Here is a 17614-nt window from a genome sequence, read left to right on the forward strand (position 1 = left end):
AGGGGGGAGCCGGTTGGCTGGGCCGGCAGGTGTGGGCTGGCCTTCGCGGGCTGTGCGGCGTGGGGCGGCCCCTGACTGGCGCCTCACGGGGAGCTGCAGGCTTGCGCCAGGCCCAGAGGGTGAGACACGGACGAGGCTCCCCACCCGCGTCCGCCGGCGTGCTGGGCCTGGAGCGCGCTGCACGGCTGGGCTCCAGGCCGGGTCCTAGGCTGCCCTTCCGTGCCCGCCTTTTGTGACAGTGACCACCGGCCCCGGTAAAGAGCGGGGAAGACGGTGGGCTGCTCTCGTCCAGCCTGCAGAGAGCAAGTTCTAGCTAGTGTAGGACACGGAGGGCCTTTATGTTTGCTTTCTTCTTTCCCAGATTGGCTTACGCAGGATTCTCTGCCCTTGTCTAGGAGAACAGTCAGGACACAGATGGCCCCAAGACTACCAAGAGCCCAGATGCAGGCAAGTTTGATTTTCCCCTTTCCTGAGAAGTGTCTAAACGCTTCATAGCGAGGTGGGATTTATGCCTCTTGCCCTGAAGATGCTCTGCACTGGTGTCGACCAAGTGGCCTGAGCCAATTCTGGGTGGGTTCTGCTTGACGAGAGGACCCATCTGACTCTTTGCCTATTGTCATCCCTTCCTTACCCTTCTCATAGTCATTCACCAAATAGATTATTGCTTGCTGCTTTTGAAGAGTGCTGGAAATTGAAAAATACTTTGCAAACTCACAGAAGGTGACAAACACATATTTAACATATATGGGCTTAGGCTGAATATCCCTGAATTATTGGTGAATGATGCATGACAGGGATGGCAGCTCTCTTGATCTTCAGAGTGGTGAGTGGGACGGTCACTTTAGTTTTTCCAGAAGAGTAAGTGAAATTTTCATAACTGCAGGGGGTAGAGGAAGGCTCTGCAGCAACAGCATAGGCTTATGGCAGACTCAGGAACAAACTGGCTCCTGAGAAAGTGGGAACTTTCAGGGTTGAGAATGCCAAGCTGGAGTTTGCCTTTATTTTAGAGAAAACTGAGTTTTGAAAATTTGACAGGAAGTAATCATCATTTTGAAAGTGTTAAATACTTGAATACTTATTAAATAAGAGTAACAAAATTATAAAAAATAGAATATCACCCACATTCTTATTGCTCTAACCAATCAAGTTAATTCATTTGAAACACCTCTGCATATATACTTTTAGGCTTAGCCATTTTTTTCCTTTTAAGATGTCATAGTTATTTCTTCCATTTTATCCTTTCTCTTTGCCACTTTTTAGTTTTTCATGAGACACACAGAGAGAAAAAGACAAGGACCTTCAATAGAGTCTCATGCAGTGACCTCTCCCCCGACAGTTATCCCAGACAGAATCAAGGATGCAATAAGGGACCTGAAATCTGAGTTCTTCTATGTGGAACATTAACCCTTCATTAACACTTTTTATGGCTGCCTCTTTTACTGTACTCTCACCTAGCCCTGTGACCTCAGGAAGTTCTTCCAACACTCTGAACCTTAGTATCCTTAACTAGATTAGGTAGAATAATCCTTTATACAGATGTAGAGATTCAGAGAGTTGATGTGCACAGGGTCTTGAAAAAGACCCTGGGTATTGTGAAAAAAACTGTGACTGGATTTCACATATTTTTTGCACCGAAGTAAACTCATTCCTTAATTTCTTTTTTTTTAAATTAATTAATTAATTAATTAATTAATTTATTTTAATTTTACCAGAGAGGGACAGAGAGAGAGAGAAAGCACAAGAGAGAACATGAGAAAGCAAGCCACCAGGTCCAGGACTTGAACTGCAGTCCACCATGTGGGAGTCCAGCACCCTTAACCACCATGCCACCTGCTGGCCCCAATTCCATTTTTTCATAAACTTTTTGAAATGTCTGCTTATCTTGGGGCTTAGCACTGGACTTGACATTAAGTTGCTTCCATTATGAAAAGCAATTAATTAAAAAAGGAAATGCTGACCACAGAGTCAGACCATCCTCCCTGTAAATTCCAGGATAATGCCAATGTCACTTATATGTCTTTGTTGATTGATCAAATCCTGAACACTTAGAGTCAGGCATTGTTTTAGGCTGAGGAGGCAGCAGTGATTCAGGTGGTCCCTGCCCTCTTGGAAATTGTAACAGAGGTTACTGATGTGAAATAACAGACCTGCTGTAGGTAGTGAGAAATCCTGCGAAGAAAATGAACTGAGTTGCTGGATAGAGAGTGGTAGAGGATGATGGTGAAGAAAGAGGTCTTTCTGATGAGGTGACATAAACAGCATCTAAGGAGAAGCATGACAGGTATGTTAGAAGACCTGAGGAGGGTGATGTAGAAGGGAGAGGTAACAACCTCCCCTTATTACCTACTGGGTTTTCCAGCTTCTCATCTTATGTCTTCATTCCTCGGAACATAGTCTGAACTCTCAGAATCTGGCCTTGAACTTGATTTCCTTCTCTAGTGAAGCCATCCTGGCTCCCTACCTTAGGATGAGGGTATAAACAGTGTGTTTCCTGAATAATCAGAATTGGGGTTGATTTTGCAGGAATCGCTGACATTTGGAGATGTGGCTCTGGCCTTTACCCAGATTGAGTGGAGACACCTGGATGCTGCCCAGCGGGCCCTATATAGGGATGTGATGCTGGAAAACTATGGGAATCTGGTGTCTGTGGGTAAGCATGTCTTCTTTTACTCAGATCTAGTCTACTGGGCAACTTTATGTTTTCACAGGGTAAACGGTATGGAGTATTTAAAATTTTTAAATTATTTTTTTAAATGCATGGATTTAGATAATTATGCTGCTTCTTCCTTTCAGAAAGATCAGAACCATATAGAGTTAGGATGGGCAGTTTCATTGTACAAGCTAACCCAGTTGTCTTAGCTTTTCCGTGTCATGATTCATCTACTTCCAAAAATATGGGTGTCTTGTCTTCCAGGAGGACCTGATTTTCTAGTCAACTTTCCTTCCTTCATTTGTGTTACTCTGTGATTTGGACATCCTTGATAATAGACTGTAGGTCTCTCTGACCTCTCCATGCTCCTCATAGAAACTCAAGTTGACATTGAGGTCTGGGATGACTTACTGTGCTCATAACCATAGTCACATCCTATTTCTTTCTTTATGAACAGGGCTTCTCGCTTCCAAACCAAAACTAATCTCTCAACTGGAACAAGGGGCAGAGCCCTGGATGGAGGTGGAAGAGATTCCATTCAGTACTTGTACAGGTGAGTGAGGCAAAAACTATCTCCAGCAGCAGCAGGTCATTACACAGAACAATGAGGAGGAGATTCTTGGCTAAACTCTTCATAGAGCATCCAAAGACACTTGACAGTGGTTTCTTTTTTTAGTTTCGTCCTCATGTCAAATGACTTTCCATTTTTCTCTTCATTCTTTCTACTGCAGTGGAAAGCTGCTTCCGTTGTAAGGGCCTCAGGCCTACCTGCCTGGAAATACTCAATCTCTCACTGTGTTTATACCCCCTCTCTATTTTCAAACGTGTATCAGACTATCCTTTATTTCTTTCTACCTTCTGTCCATTTCCAATCCCTTCCAAATTGTCTTGTATTTAGCTTATTAAATGACTGTATGTCGCTTTCTTGTGGAAGTGGAAAATTTCAAATATAGTTTAACTCAGTTAATTGCTATTTTTGGCAAAGTGATGGAAAAGCGTTTTCTTCCTTTTTTTCCAAGATCTTTTCTCTGCTACCCTACTCTTGGCTCTCATTTTTTTCTGTATATATTTCTGCATATGAGGGCAGGGTCTTCAAAAAGTTCATGGAAAATGCATAATATGAAAGAAATGGATTTCAAAATTTTTTGCACAAGAATAAACTTATACTTTAATTCCTTTTTCCATGGACTTTTTGGAGTCCTTATATATCTCTGTGTGTCACTTTCTTTGGTATGGCTAGTTCTAAATCTTTAAACATGACTGTTTCTCTCACTTATTTAAGTATTTATTATTATTTAAGTTTTTATTAAGTACTTAAATATTTTCTAACTTATTTAAGTATTTAATCCTGCCAATAGTCCTTCTTCTGAGACTATATAATTTTGCTTATCATATTCAGGAGAACTTTTATAACTATTTCATGGAAAATACCAGTGATACATAATCTTGCATAACCTTAGAGATTTTTGGTATAGGGTGCATGTGCTTGCCAGAGAGATACAGAGAGAAAAAGAGACAGAAAGCAAGAAATCCCTTCTCTTCACAAGGCATGACCACACCACAATTCCTTCTCCTCTATTTTCCTCTCAGGATTTTGGGCATGTACACACATATACCCTGCGTGAGTTTTAAGCCACCAGATCTGGAACTCAAACTGCAGTCAAATGTGGGCATCCATTGCCTTAACCACTATGCTACATGTTGGACCTGGGGAGGATATTTTTTTGAGGTACATCAGTCCTTCACACCACAGGTTCCACATCCATAGATTCAACCACTGGGACCAAAAAATATGACCTTGTTGTTGATGTGGACTGTGTAGTTAGGCCTAAGGTGGTTGCTTTGTATGGAATATGTACACTTTTTTTTCTTGTCATTATTCTCTGTACAATATAGTATAATAACTATGTAGTATTCACATTGTATTAGGTATTATAAGTAATCTACAGATGATTTAAAGTATGTGAGACTTTATAGATAGGTTATATGCAAATCCTACACTATTTTACGTAAGTAATGTGAATATTGAATATTTTGGTATTGGTGAGGTGTCATGGAACTAATCTCTCCTGGATACTAAGGGACAACTATAATTTCTTTTATTCTTACTATTGGGAAAATCATCATGGATTTTTGCATAGAAAACTATATCTTGACTTTTCCACTTACCTAATATATTTAACATTTTGCCTTATACATTTTTATGTAGAGTCTTTATATAGTAACAGTAGTAACTTAGCCTTTTTATTTTTTTTGTTCTTCCCATTTAAATTTTCATTGTTATTTGAAATAGGATATTTGAAACTTAGATGTAATTAAAAAAAAAACAACACAGAGTTTTCTGTGTTAGTTTCTTTTATTTTTTTAAAAAGAGAATTATACATTTAATTTTATCTACTGTTACTATTTTTAGGTTTAGTAGAGGGTATATTTACTCACTAGAGAGGTAGAAGGTGAGAAAGCAAGCTGCCAGGTCTGGGACTTGAACTGACCTTGGCCATGTGGGGGATCCAGGGCCTTAATCACCACACCACCTGCTGGCCTTCCTCTGGTATTTCTTTTCTTATTTTTAAAATTTTTTTTGGAGAGATTTTTTTGCTGTAGAGTTCATGCGCTCACCAGAGAGGTAGAGAGACAGAAAGTGAGAAATCATCCCCCAGGGCGATTGGCCACACCACGGTTCTTTCTCCTGTATTCTCCTTTTGAGATCTTGGGCATGCATGCACAAGTGCCCAGGGTGAAGTTTAAGCTACCGGGCCCAGGACTTGAACTGTGATTGACTACGATTGATTGGCATAACCATTATGCCATCTGCTAGACCCTCTCCTCTGGTATTTCTTTCATCCATTTAGAGGACTGAAAAATTTTTCTGCAGATGCTCACAACTACTCATTGTTTTATGTTTTTGTTTGTTTTTGTTCTTGAATATTTTCCTCTATTTGTAGGTTTTTAGAAATACTTGTGGTACAAAATTTAGATATTTCAAATAGTATGCAGTCTCTTTCACATACCTTTGTAATCATTTATTTTCCCTACCTAGAGGCATCCTGTGTAACTTTTTGTGGAAATTTCTACATATGATACATGTGTTGTGAGAATATATGCTTGTATTCTTGTTAAGCACATGGTGGCACACTGTTGTGCATCTTACTTTGGTACTTATTATCTTGGAAATCCTTTTACATAACTATGTCATTTTTTTTCTTTTTTGCTTAAAGCTGCCTTATTTTTAACTTTTTTTTTTTTGGAGAGGTTTTCACTATAGGGCGCGTGCACTCGCCAGACAGAGAGAGACATAGAGACAGAAAGTGAGAAATCACCCCCCAGGAGGGATGGTCACACCGCAATCCCTTCTCCTCCATTCTCCTCTCTGGATCTTCGGCACGCACGCACACGCGCCCGACGTGAGTTTTAAGCCACCAGGTTCGGGACGCGAACCGCGGTCGACTACGTGGGAGTCCAGCGACATAGCCATTACGCTAACTGCTCGTTCCCAAAGCTGCCTTTTTAAAAAGAGTTATTTAATTTAATTATTATTAGTTTTGTTTAAAAATTATTTATTTGTTTAATTCCATTTGTTGTTATTATTATCTTTAATTTGATCAGAGAGAGACAGATAGAGAAAGGGAAAACAAGAAAGCAAGCTGCCAGGTCTGAGACTCGAACTGCAGTTGGCCATGTGGGAATCTAGCATTCCTATTCACCATGCCACCTGCCAGCCCCAATGATTATTTTTCAATTTGACCAGAAAGACTAGAGAGAGAAGGGAAAGTGAGAAAGCGAGTTGCCAGGTTCAGGATTCGAATTGCAGTCAGCCATGTGGGAGTCCAGCATCTTAACTATCATGGCACCTGCTGGCCTGAAAAGCCACTATTTTTTAAATTTCATTTTATTATTATTATTATTTTTTTGGAGAGGTTTTTGCTATAGGGCGTGTGAGCTCGCCAGAAAGACCGAGAGAGAGAGACAGAAAGCGAGAAATCACCCCCCAGGGGGAATGGCCACACCGCAGTCCCTTCTCCTCCATTCTTCTTGTGGGATCTTGGGCATGCATGCGTATGCGCCTGTCGTGAGTTTTAAGCCACCGGGCCCAGGACTCGAACTGCAGTTCTCTACACGGGAGTCCAGTGACATACCATTAGGCTAACTGCTGGTCCCAACAATTGTTTTAGGTTTAAGGCTGAGTATATTTTCAGATTTTGTGACTATTACCAATATTCATAGAAATGATAGACATTTATACTCCTAATGACAAGTGCTAATCTGATCACAGTTTGTCAACAATGTGTTGTACTTTTTGGTCATTGTCAATCTGAGATGCGAACATATTTCATTGTAATTTTAAAAAATGATTTATTTATTATTATTTTTTTTACATGAGTTTTTACCAGAGAAAGAGCATACACACATGTACATGCATAAGCCTCCAGGTCTGGGACTCCCACTGTGGTTGGCCATGTGGGAATGCACTGTAACCACCACGCTATGCCCCTTTAATTGTAATTTTAATTTACCTTTCTCTTATTAGGAATGTGGTTGAATAACTTCTTTTTTTTTTTTAAGAAAATTTTGCCGTAGGGCACTTGCTCTCACTTGAGAGACAACAAGAAATCACCTCTCTCCAGGGGAGATGGCCATGCCACAATCCCTTCCCTCCATTCTCCTCTTAGAATTTTGGGCATGCACTTGCATGTGCCCTTGTGCCTTTCAAGCTGCTGGGTCCAGGACCGAACCACGGTCAGCCATGTGGGAGTCCAGCGACATAACCACTATGCCATCTTCTGGCTCCTCTTTTTGTGTCTTTAATAGGATTATGTCTAGGGCTCTCTAGCTGGTAGTTGGTTTGGGTTATATATGTTATTATGTAGAAAAAGTATTTAAATATTTTACTGAAAAATTAATATGGTATGGTGGTTAAAGGCTGGACTCCCACATGGGTAACTATGGTTTTGAGTCCTGGACCTGGCAACTTGAAAATCACACTGGGCATATGTGTGTGTGTACCCAAGATTCCAGGAGGATAATGGAAGAGAAGGGATTGTGGTGTTGCTCTTCCCTCTGGGAAGTGATTTCTCACATTCCCTCTTGCTGTCTCTCTGTTTGTCTCTGGCAAGCGCACGTGCCCTGTGGCAAAAACCTTTAAAAAAGAGAATTTGTTTTCTTCACGATAGAGTGTGTGCATGTGCACAGGGTAGGGAGTGCACTCTCCATGGGTCTGATGACCCTTTGATCCTCTTCTAGTTCCTTAGCCATTGGATATTTGGGGACTTTACGTATGGCCAGCAAGTTTCAGGCTGATCATGCTAGGGATTAGAAAGAACTATGCTTACCATCTGGGATCCAGCTCCTCTTCAGCAGTGTATAACCACTGCACCATGGAGCCAGTCCAGAATTTTTTTTCTTAAATCAAACAGGGAAGCTGGATTTTATTAAATATCTTTTAAGCATATATGGAAATAAAATGTCTTTTCCTTTTTGAGCTGTTAATATTGTATATTTTAGGGACCAGCAGGTGGCATGGTAGTTCAAGGCATTGGACTCTTACATGCCCAACTGTGATTTGAGTCCTGGACCTGGCAGTTTGAAATTCACATTCAGTGTGTGTGTTTACGTGTCCAAAGTTCTAGGAGGAGAATGGAGGAAAAGGGATTATAGTGTGGCCATCCCCCCTGGGGGAGGGTGATTTCTCACTTTCCCTCTCACTGTCTCTTTGTCTTTCTGGAAGCACAAATACCTTGTGGCAAAAAATTTTTTTTAAATGATATATTTTATATTTTGTTATCTTAATGACTTTGCATTCGGAGTAGAATCCTATGTGACTGTGGCACATTATTCTAATATGCCAGTTGATTCTAATATTTGCTAATTTTTTATTTAAAAATTTTCAGTGATACTAAGAAGAGATCAGTTTACATTTTATTTTTCACCTGGCTATTTTCATTGGATTTTTTTTAAGATTTATTTATTTATTCATTCATTCATTTTATTTTATTTTATTTTTTTTGGAGAGGTTTTTGCTATAGGGCACGTACGCTCGCCAGACAGAGAGACAGAGAGACAGAAAGCCAGAAAGCGAGAAATCACCCCCCCCAGGGGGGATGGCCACACCGCAATCCCTCTCCTCCATTCTCTTCTTGGGATCTTGGGCATGCACGCACACGCGCCCGGCGTGAGTTTTAAGCCTCCGGGTCCAGGACCTGAACCGTGGTCGACTATGTGGGAGTCCAGCGACATAGCCATTATGCTAACTGCTGGTCCCTCATTCATTTATTTTAATTTGACCAGAGAGAGACACAGAGAGAGAGGAAAGTGAGAAAGCAAGCCATCAGGGCCAGGACTTGAACTGTGGTCGGCCATGTGCGAGTGTCCAGCGCCCTAATCACCACGCCACCTGCTGGTCCCTTTCATTGGATTTTGATTTAAATTTTGTAATACTTCTTTTAAAAATTTCAGCTTTTTTAATTTTCTTTTTTAAAAATTATTTTTAAATTTGATTTAATTTATTCATTCAATTATTTTAATTTGACCAGACACACACATGCACACAGAGAGGGAGAGAGAGGGAGAAAGAGGGAAAGTGAGAGAGCAAGCCACAAGGTCTGGGACTCGAACCGTGGTCAGCCGTGTGGGAGTGTCCAGCGCCTTACCCACCACGTCATCTGCTGGTCCCAGCTTTTTTCATTTCTTTTTTTTTTTTTTTGGAGAGATTTTCGCTATAGGGCGTGTGCGCTCGCCAGACAGACAGAGAGAGACATAGAGACAGAAAGCGAGAAATCACCCCCCAGGGGGGATGGTCACGCCGCAATCCCTTCTCCTCCATTCTCCTCTCGGGATCTTGGGCACGCACGCACACGCGCCCAGCGTGAGTTCTAAGCCACCGGGTCCGGGACGTGAACCGCGGTCGACTACGTGGGAGTCCAGCGACATAGCCGTTACGCTAACTGCTGGTTCCCAGCTTTTTTCATTTCTAATCTTATAAACTGACATCATAGCTGTCTTCCATTTGTTATTATTTTTTAATTTGACCAGAGAGAGAGCAAAAGGGAAAGCGAGAAAACAAGCCGCCATGCTTGAACCATGGTCAGCCATGTGGGAATCCATTGCCTTTAACCACCATATCACCTGCTGGCCCATATTTATTTACTTATTTTAATTTGACCGGAAAAGGACAGAGTGAGAGAAAGAGAGAGGGAAAGTGAGTAAACAAGCTGCCAGGGCTGAGACTTGAACCATGGTTGGTCATGTCCCTAACCACCATGCTACCTGCCAACCTTCCCCCTCCCCTTTTTAAAAACTTTTTTATTGTGGTAGGAAGCAGCGGAGAGGAATTGGGAGTAATTAACTTTGGTAGTATTTTCTTTATGTGATAACTTATTCAAATAGATTTTCTTTATCTGTAGAGAACAGTTTTGTTAACTTATAGTTTTCTAAAAATGTCTGGTCATCCAAGTTTTCAAATTCATTTGCACAGCATTCAACAAAGTATAGCTTTTTGATTCCTTTTATAATATTCTCTGCATCTTTGGTTACTTTTCCCTGATAACTTACTTTATCTATTTCCTTTTTCCTTCTTTTATTAGGTCTATTTTATTTTTATCTTTTAATTTTCTAAAGGTGAATGCATTCACTGGAGAGAAAGAGAGAGAGAGAGAGAAGGCGAGAAAGCACCTCCCATGGTGCATGATCACATTGCAGTTCCTTCTCCATTTCTCCCACTTTTTTGGCTGTTGAGCACCCATGTATACACACCCAGCATGTTTTAGGCCACTAGGTCCAGGACTCAAACTGCATGGTTAGCCATCTAGAATCCAGTGTCTTAACCACCAGATTATAGGCTGGTCTTATTTTATGTTTTTAAAGAAGAGCTCTTGAGTATTATTTGTTAGTGCTACTGTTTTCTGTCTTTTGAATCTTTAATTCCTTTTTCTCTTTTGCTTTCTTTAGGCTTATTAATTTTTTTCTGTTTTAGCTATTTGCTTAATTTATTCATTTTCTGGGGCCAGTGGGTGGCATCGTGGTTGAGGTATTGGACTTCTACATGGCCTATGGTTTGAGTCCTCACAGCTTGTTTTCTCATTTTCTCTCATTCTCTTTCTCTGTATCTCTCTGGTGAACATGTGTGCCCTTCAGCAAAAAATAAAAATAAATAATTCTTTATTTTCTTTCTTTATTGTTTATGTAATGTTAATATTTAAAATCTTAAGGGTTGTTTTTTGTTTGTTTATGCTGTAGCACACATGTGCTCGCCAGAGAGGTCAAGAAATAAAACATTGGAAATACTGTAGTAAATCATATCTTTTTTTTTTTTTTTAAGAGATTTTTGATATAGGGTGTGTGCACTCACCAGAGAGAGACTTGAGAGATAGTGAAAAATCACCTCCTGGGGGTGTGGTGGCCATACCACAGTCCCTTTTCTTCCATTCTCTTGGGCACTCATGCACACGCGCCTGATGTGAGTTTTAAGCCACTGGGTCCAGGACTTAAGCTGTGGTAGACTACGTTGAGAGTCCAGCAATGTAACTATTATGCCATCTGCTGGTCTCATAAATCATGTCTTGATTCCTCTCATATTACCCTTCCATCCCCAAATTAATACTGTAGTTTATTTTTTAAGCTGCTGGGTGTCTGGACTTCAATCCCGAGTTGACCATGTGGGATCCTGCTGCCTTAACCTCCAGACCACTTGCTGGCTCAAGGGTAGTTTATTTTTTTAATCTGGTTTTTTTTTGATAGTTTTTTTGCTATAGAGCGCGTGCACTTGCCAGAAAGAGACAGAGAGACAGAAAGCGAGAAATCACCCCCCGGGGGGATGGCCACGCTGCAGTCCCTTCTTCTCTCGGGATCTTGGGCACGCACACATATGCGCCTGGTGTGAGTTTAAGTCACCAGGTCCAGGACTCGAACTGCGGTTGACTACATGGGAGTCCAGCAAAATAGCCATTATGCTAAATGCTGGTCCCTTTTTATCTGTTTTTAACTTTATATGAATGGAATCATATAGCTTTAAAAAAATTGTTATAGTACGTGTGCATTCACCAGAGAGAGAGAGAGAGAGAGAGAGAAAGTGAGAAAGCGTCCCCCCAAGGTGGGATGGCTATGCGGCAGTCCCCTCACCTCCATTCTCTTGAGATTTTGGGCACACTTGTATATGCACCTTGCTTGTTCAAGCCACTGTGTCTGTGACTTGAACTGCACAGTTGGCCAGGGAGGAACCAGCTGTCCTAACCATCATGCCATTGGCTTGCCCTAGAGTTATTTTTGTTTATTTTTAATTTTATTTATTATTATTATTTAATTTGATATAGGGCATGTGTGCTCACCATAGAGACAGAGAGAGAGAGAGAGGGAAAGTGAGAAAGCAAGTTGACAGGTCCAGGATTCAAAACTGTGATTGTCCATGTGGGAGCCCAGCACCTTAGCCACCATGCCATCTGCTGGCCCTACCCCTAGAGTTCTTTATTCAGCAAACTTGCATATATGCAGTTGTTGCTGTTGGTCTGGAGATAATGCTTTGAAAACCACTGCCATAGAGTGTCACTGTATGACTGTATTATAGTTTATTTCTTATATTTAGAGAGAGAAGTGGGAATTTTCAACTTTTGGCTATTACAAATACTAAGAATATTCCTAACATTACCTTTCAGTTCATATGTGGACAAGTTTCTGTCGGACATATACGTTGGAGTGGAATTTCTATTTTGTAGGATATGTATATATATATTCAGCTTTAGTACATAATGCCACTTAATTGTCCAAAGTTTTGTACATCTGTTATTATTTTTTAAAGAATTATTTCTAAATTTTATTTATTTATTTATTTTTTAATTTTACTGGAGAGGGGCAGAGTTTGTGTGTGTGTGTGTGTGTGAGAGAGAGAGAGAGAGAGAGAGAGAGAGAGAGAGAAAGAGGGGAGAGAAAGAGAAAGAAAGTGAGAAGGCAAGCCACCAGGTCTGGGACTTGAACCATGGTCAGCCATGTGGGAGTCCAGTACCCTTAACTACCATGCCACCAACTGGCCCCTTTATTACTTTTTTTTTTTTTCCTTGGTGGAGAGAGTTTTGCTATTAGGCATGCGTGCTCACCAGAGAGAGATAGAAAATGAGAAATCACCCCCCCAAGGAGGATGGCCACGCTATAGTCCCTTTTCCTCCATTCTTCTCTTGGGAATTTGGGCACTCATGCACACGTGCCCAGCATGAGTTTCAAGTTGCCAGGTCTGGGACTTGAACCATGGTTGACTACATGGGAGTCCAGCAACATAACCATTATGTCATCTGCTGGCCCCTACATCTACTATTATACAAAAGTATTCTTTTTTTAAAATATATTTTTTAGTAATTACTTATTCAGTATGATTAGTTTTTCAATTTTGACTACAGGGAGAGAGAGAGCAAGTTGCCAGGTCTGGAACTTGAACTTTAGCCATGTGGGAGTCTAGTGCCTTGAACCACTGTGCTACCTGCCAGCCCCTAAGATATTTTAAAAACAATTATTTATTACTTTAATTTTGTTTGTTATTATTATTTTTAATTTGACCAGAGAGAGAGAGAGAGCAAGAGAAAGGGAAAGTAAGAAAGCAATCCGCCAGGTTCCAGAACTCAACCTCAGTCGATCATGTGGGAGTCCAGTGCCTTAACCGCCATACAACCTGCTAGCCCTGAAAGTATTCATGTTCCATATACTTGCTAAGACTTGAGATTATCAGTCTTTTGAAGTTGGTCATTTTTGTGAATTTGTAGTGTAGCTTATTGTAGTTTTAATGTTCATATTCCTGATATCTAAGGAGGTTAGAGATATTTAAAAATGTTAAGTGGCCATTATATGACATCTTTTATCAAGTAGCTATTCAAAGAGCACATTGCTTATATATATGTGTAGTGTAATTTCTCTCCCTGTAGTTTGCATTAAAAAATTCTTTTTACAAGGTTTTTGCCATTAGGGTGTATATACTCACCAGAGAGGGAGAGAAAGAAGCAGTGAAAGGGAAAGTGATAAATCACCCCACTGGGGGCTGGTCACACCATAATCCCTTCTCTGTTGTGGGATTTTGAGCACACACACACACACACACACACACACACACGTTCAGTGTTATTTTTAAGCCACCATGTCTGGGACTCAAACTGTAGTCAACAATGTGGGAGTCCAGTGCCTTAACACTGTGCCACCTACTGGCCCCTGTGGTTTGCATTTTTACTATTAATGATATTTTGATGAATAAAAATGATCTCAATTTATTAATCTTTTCTGTTGTTGCTTTTTGTTTTCTGCTTCATTAACAATATGAATTTTTAAATTATATATTAACAATTATTAATACTATTTTTAAATTGAACTTTACTTATTTATTTATTTTAATTTGACCAGAGAGAGACAGAATGAGAAAGATAATGAGACAGAAAGTGAGAAAGCAAGCTGCCAGGTTCGGGACTTGAACTGCAGCCAGCCATGTGGAAGTCCAGCACCCTTAACCACCATGCCACCTGCTGACCCCATTAACACTATTTTTTGTGCATCCCTCCTGTTTTTTCTTTTCCCAAGTTCATGATACTACTCTCCTGTGTTAATTTTTAGAAGCTTTATTGTTTGTCTTTTATATTTAGATCTACCATACTTTCAGAATGGATTTTCATTCATGGTATGAGGTGAAGGGTTCATGTTTACTTTTTCCCCCTCCCAAAATTGCTAATGCAAAACCTCCTTTTCCTTAATATTTTGCAAGACTACCTTTGTGACAGAATAAGTGTCCATATATGTGCTTTCTTTTTCATATAACTAATTTGCCTCCACCTTTTTTTTTTAAAGAATTATTTTACTGAGCTTTATGTATGTATGTATTTTACTTTGACCAGAGGGGGACACAGAGAGAGAGAGAGAGAAGGCAAGTCACCAGGTCTAGGACTTGAACTGCAGTTGGCCATGTGGGAATACAATGCCTTTAACCACCACGCTGCCTGTTGGCCCCCCTCCTACTTTTATAATTAGTACCTTGAAATTTTTTCTAGTTCAAGCATCACACATTAAATATATATCTCATAAAAGGCATTGGAAAAATCTGGGCTATTTCTTACCAGTCTTCATCTTCATTTCCGTGAAAAAATAAGTTTTTGCTCTAGTGTCTGTTGTGTAGAATTTCTCTCCAGATTAATACATTTATATAAAATATAAATAAATATGTGTATAGATCTATAGATGCCAATATAATTTCTTTCTATAAGAAAAAATGTATTCAGTACAAGAATATTCAGTGAATATTGATTTTACCACAAATTTGACTCCATTAATTTTTCAGAACTTCTTTATCAAACTGATTTTGCTTAGTTTCTCCTGGGTCTGATCTGTACTTTGTAAACAGCTAGAAAATAATCACATAGTTCATCTTTTGATTGGTGTATTCTGTTTTTGATTCTTGAAATATTTTTCCTTTTTTTTTTCTTAGCAATGAAACATTGGTTCATTGTTATATTCTCACAGAAAAAGTTATTCTCAAATTCTTGGCTATGTCATATGTTCTTAGATGTATCACCTCTAAGAATCTGTTGTAGCAATCAGGGGTTTCTTTGTCATACTTGGCTTTATTCCCAAATTTGGGTTTTCCTCACATTATCATCTTTTTATTTTTGGCTGTTTTCTGTGTTACCTTCCTAAACTACCAGTTTCTTAGGTGTTGTTTTACATTCTCTAAATCCAATGTTTATAACATAAATCCCTTTTATTTCTTTAGGCTCTTATTGACTTCTTGTATCTTTAATCTTGTCATCTTTATTTTTTTTTAGCAAGAATCACAAGTGACACACAGTAATTTTATGTAACCCCTAGTTATATAGTATAGAAAGTATCCAAATTTTTGTACAACCCTCATTTTCAGTATTTCAACATACAGAATATTTGAATATTTTAAATTTTTTTTCAGTCGAGGACTACTGGTTTGAAACAAGGATGTCAGCTCTAAAGCAAAATGCTTCTGAAGGATCTCTTCTGGGAGAGCAAACAACAAGTTTCATGTTGGAAAGAGGTCTGGATTGGGAGGGCAGAAGCTCCACAGGGAAGAACTATAAATGTGAGGAGTGTGGGAAAGTCTTCAAATATATTTCCTCCTATATTAACCACCAGAGAAATCATACTAGTGAGAAACCACATAAATGTAAAGAATGTGGGATAGCCTTCGTGAGCTTTTCATCCCTTTTAAATCATCTCAAAATTCATGTAGGCAAAGAAGCTTATAGATGTGTGGAATGTGGGAAATTCCTCAAGAAGCACTCAACATTTATTAACCACCAGAGGATTCATTCTAGAGAGAAACCCCATAAATGCAATGAATGTGGAAAAGCTTTCAGAAAGAACTCTATCCTTTTAAGTCATCAGAGGATTCATACTGGTCAGAAACCCTACAAATGTCATGACTGTGGGAAAGCCTTCGCTCAGAATGCAGCCCTTACTCGTCATGAAAGAATACATAGTGGAGAGAAGCCTTTCAAATGTAATGAATGTGGGAAAGCTTTCAGGGATAACTCAACTGTGTTGGAACATCAGAAAATCCACACTGGTGAGAAACCCTATCGGTGCCATGAATGTGGAAAAACCTTTAGGAGGAGTTCAACTCTTATTAGTCATCAAAGAATGCATACAGGAGAGAGACCCTATCACTGTAGTAAATGTGGGAAGTCTTTCAGGTATAGTTCATCCTTTTCTGGACATCAGAAAATTCATAGTGGCAATAAACCCTACCAGTGTAATGACTGTGGGAAAGCCTTTATGAAGAGCTCAACCCTTACTGGACATCAGAGAATTCATACTGGAGAAAAACCCTTTCATTGTAAGGAATGTGGGAAATCCTTCCGGCACAGCTCAGGCCTTTTTGAACATCATAGACTCCATACTGGAGAAAAACCTTATATATGTCATGAATGTGGGAAAGCTTTTTCTCAAAGTTCAGCCCTTAAACAACATAAGAAAATTCATAACAGAGAGCCATCAAATGTAGTTAGTGTGGTAAATTATGTAGAAGTAGTTTATTCCTTCTGACCATGAAAGAGTAGACATTCAATAAATTAGACATTTAACAAGAATATTCTGTGTATCTCTATCTGAGAAAACTTTTCACTTGTGAGGCTGTTCATTGTAGTGTGGTTTACACTAGTGAAATATTTGAAGAACTTAAATGTCTGTCAATATGGAAATAATTACTATAAGAGTATTACTGAGTTGTCTGAAAAGCCTTGATGTATTCTTTATGTTTTTCTATGCAAAAATGTGTCATGACTTTTCTGACAACCCAGTATGTATTGGTTGAAGAGAATGAAATAGAACCCTAAATATAGCAGTAGAAGTATACCTTAAGGTAAAAAAAGTTAGTTGCAGAAAATCTATTGGGTTTTCTGGAAAGTTATAACACATTTTTGCGTAGAAAACAGAAAAATATGTTGTGACTTTTCTGACAACCTAATATATAGTGTGGTCTTAAATATATATATTTTTTCTTTGTTTTTTAACTTTGCCAGAGAGTGCATGCACTTATTAAAGGAAGGTAGAAAGAGAGACAGCGAGAGAGAGAGGGAATGAGAAAGTACCCCCCAGAGGAAATGGTTGTGCCATGATCCCTTCTCCTTTTCTCCCTCCTTTCAGAATTTTGGGTATGCATGCAATGTGCCTGATGTGTTTCTCAAACCTCTAGGTCCAGACTCAAACTGTGTAGTTGGCCATGTGGTATCCTGTCACCTCAACCATCATGCCACTGGGATGGCTCAATTTTCTTTTGAAGTTTTTTTCTTTCTTCTATGAATGAGACAGAGAGGGAGACAGGGGGACAGGCACTCCCTGACAGGGTCCCTATGTCAAAATTCACCTCCAGCCCCAGTCAGCCCTGGATCATAGGCATGCATGCATGTCATAGTGCTTAGGGAAGTCTCTGGGCAAAACCTGGAACCTTGCCATGTGGGTCAGCCTCAAAGAACACTCTGCCAC

The 17614-nt window shown here is 39.7% G+C and overlaps 1 protein-coding gene across 3 annotated transcripts; it reads left to right on the plus strand.

Annotated features, from left to right (window-relative positions):
* On the plus strand, positions 1–17104 carry ZNF485 (zinc finger protein 485). 3 transcript variants are annotated; one of them, XM_006147676.3, is made up of 5 exons: positions 1–119; positions 396–447; positions 2524–2650; positions 3108–3203; positions 15564–17104. In XM_006147676.3, the coding sequence occupies exons 2-5, from the start codon at positions 415–417 to the stop codon at positions 16673–16675; spliced, it is 1368 nt and encodes a 455-aa protein (XP_006147738.1). In that variant the 5' UTR covers positions 1–119; positions 396–414; the 3' UTR covers positions 16676–17104. The 3 variants fall into 3 exon arrangements, with proteins under 3 accessions (XP_006147738.1, XP_006147736.1, XP_006147737.1); XM_006147674.3 differs by having other exon boundaries at positions 9–254; positions 362–447; XM_006147675.3 differs by having other exon boundaries at positions 13–119; positions 362–447.
* The last annotated feature ends 510 nt before the right edge of the window (positions 17105–17614 follow it).

This window comes from Tupaia chinensis, unplaced genomic scaffold (assembly GCF_000334495.1).
Source record: "Tupaia chinensis unplaced genomic scaffold, TupChi_1.0 Scaffold000217_1, whole genome shotgun sequence".
NCBI lineage: Eukaryota > Metazoa > Chordata > Mammalia > Scandentia > Tupaiidae > Tupaia > Tupaia belangeri.